The sequence below is a fragment of the Rhincodon typus genome, chromosome 47 (genome assembly GCF_021869965.1).
Source record: "Rhincodon typus isolate 14 chromosome 47, sRhiTyp1.1, whole genome shotgun sequence".
In the NCBI taxonomy this organism is placed as follows: Eukaryota; Metazoa; Chordata; class Chondrichthyes; order Orectolobiformes; family Rhincodontidae; genus Rhincodon; species Rhincodon typus.
Window position 1 is genome coordinate 7,298,123 of NC_063378.1, and position 2,234 is coordinate 7,300,356.

At 47.7% G+C, this 2,234-nt stretch overlaps 1 protein-coding gene across 1 annotated transcript in view; it reads left to right on the plus strand.

The window, feature by feature from the left end:
• Nucleotides 1-1,299, plus strand: part of LOC109923932 (lens fiber membrane intrinsic protein-like) — an 8,341-nt gene extending 7,042 nt beyond the window's left edge. Inside the window, exon 4 of the mRNA XM_048620586.1 lies at nt 1,211-1,299. Within this exon, the coding sequence (XP_048476543.1) occupies nt 1,211-1,299 (89 nt within the window). The remainder of the gene's footprint in view (nt 1-1,210) is intronic.
• Nucleotides 1,300-2,234: the final 935 nt, after the last annotated feature.

The window sequence follows — 2,234 nt, forward strand, 5'->3', positions numbered from 1 at the left end:
TGTGTGTGTGCGTGTGTGTGTGTGAGAGTGTGTGTGTGTGAGAGTGTGTGTGTGTGTGAGAGCGTGTGTGTGTGTGAGTGTGTGTGTGTGTGTGTGTGAGTGTGTGTGAGGGAGAGTTTGGGTGGGCTTGTGTTGAGCTTCTTGAGTGTTGTTGGAGCTGCTCCCATCCAGGCAAGTGGGGAGTATTCTATCCCAGTTAATTTAGATGGTGGGACAGGCTTTGGGGAGTCAGGAGGTGAGTTACTTGCTGCGGAATTCCTAGCCTCGGACCTGCTCTTGTAGCCGCTGTATTTATGCAACAAGTTCTGTTGAGTTTCTGATCAATGATAACCCCGAGGAATTGGATAGTGGGGGATTGAACAATGGAAACACCATTGAATGTCAAGCGGGGTGATGGTTAGATTCTCTCTCTGTTTGGGAATTGTCTGGCATGAATTTCAGGAGATTGGACAAACCATTTAGGACTGAGATGAGGAGAAATGTCTGTCTTCGGCCAGCCTGTGGAATAGTTGCCACAGAACGTGGTTGAGGCCAAAACATTGAATGTTTGCAAGAAGGAGTCAGAGATAATTCTTGGGTCTAAAGGGATCAAAGGGAATGGGGAGAGCATAGGAACAGGGGGCTGAGTGGAGTGATCAGCCGTGATCATATTGAATGGGGGAGCAGGCTCGAAGGGCTGAGTGGTCTACTCCTGTCTCCTGTCTTCCATTTACTTGTCATTTTTCAGTCTAAACCTGAGCATGGCACAGTCGCAACTCCTTCGGCTGAATCTCCTGTCGTATAAGTGGCCTTGTGATGCGAAATTCCCTGATTTTTGATCTATCCCAAATGGGAGCAATGGGTAACAAAACACTCAAGTGGAAAGAGTGAGTCACAGATGTCACCAGGGAGGGAAATCTCCCCTTTCAGTCCTTGAATTTGAAAATAGGATCTTTCTTTTTTATTCCCCTCCTGGGGGATGGTGGGGTGATTTTTATTCCCAGTCTTCAGCAGAAGGGGAGAGATTTAACAGAGGCGACCACAAGAGGCGGCAAATCCTTCGGGCCATGTCGCAAATTTAGACCCAGGACGCATTGAGGCCTTCATTCAGAGAGATTTCCACCAGCCCTTTTTAAAACTTTTCAAGGATTGAACTTGATACCCTGGGCTTCATGAAGAGAGGCAGAGCGTGTGAAAAGCTGAGATATTGTCACTGTAAAACTGTGCACAGACTGGCTGGATCTCAAACGGCCCTGTTGGAGGGATGACGCCAAGGCTGAGAGAGGTGCGGAGGAGAGTCACCAGAACGGTCCCTGTTGAGGGTCTTCAATTCTTGCAGGGACACTGGGAGATGCTGGGATTGTCCTCCTGGGAGCAGGGAAGATTAAGGAGGAGATTGAACCGGGGAGTTCGCAATCAGAAGGTGGGGTGGGGAGGCCTTGATAGAATAGTGAACATGCGCACAGTTACTGAGTCAGTCTGTCAACCGTCATGGGGTAAAATATGAGAGTCTATTATCAAATAAGTCACAACAGGAAGGGTTCAGAAAACATTTACAAGGATGCTGCTGGGGTTGGAGGGTTTGAGCTACAGGGAGAGGCTGAATAGGCTGGGGCTATTTTCCCTGGAGCGTCGGAGACTGAGGAGTGACCTTATAGAGGTTTATAAAATCATGAGGGAGCATGGAGAGGGTAAAGAGACAAGGTCTTTTCCCCAGGGTGGGGGAGTCCAAAACCAGAGGGGCATAGGTTTAAGGTGAGAGGGGAAAGATTTGAAAGGGACCTAAAGGGCAACTTTTTCACACAGAGGGTGGTGTGTGTATGGAACGAGCTGCCAGAGGAAGTGGTGGAGGCTGGTACAATTACAACATTTAAAAGGCATCGGGATGGGTACATGAATAGGAAGGGTTTAGAGGGATATGGGCCAAATGCTGGCAAATGGGACTAGATTAGTTTAGGATATCTGGTCAGCATGAACGAGTTGGACCAAAGGGTCTGTTTCCGTGCTGGACATCTCTATGACTCTATAACAGGATAAATTGAAGGCCATTGGGCTGATTTCAGATGGTTTAGTGAAAGCAGAATTACATTTCACTAACCTACTGGGGTTCTTCGAGGAGGGAACATGTGTATGGATAAGCTAGAACCAGTAGATGTAGCGAATTGAGATTTCTAGAAGGCAGTTGATAAGATGCCACACGGAGGGTTAGTGGTGGAAAATAAAAGCTGATGGTGTAAAGGGTAAGATTTCAGCAT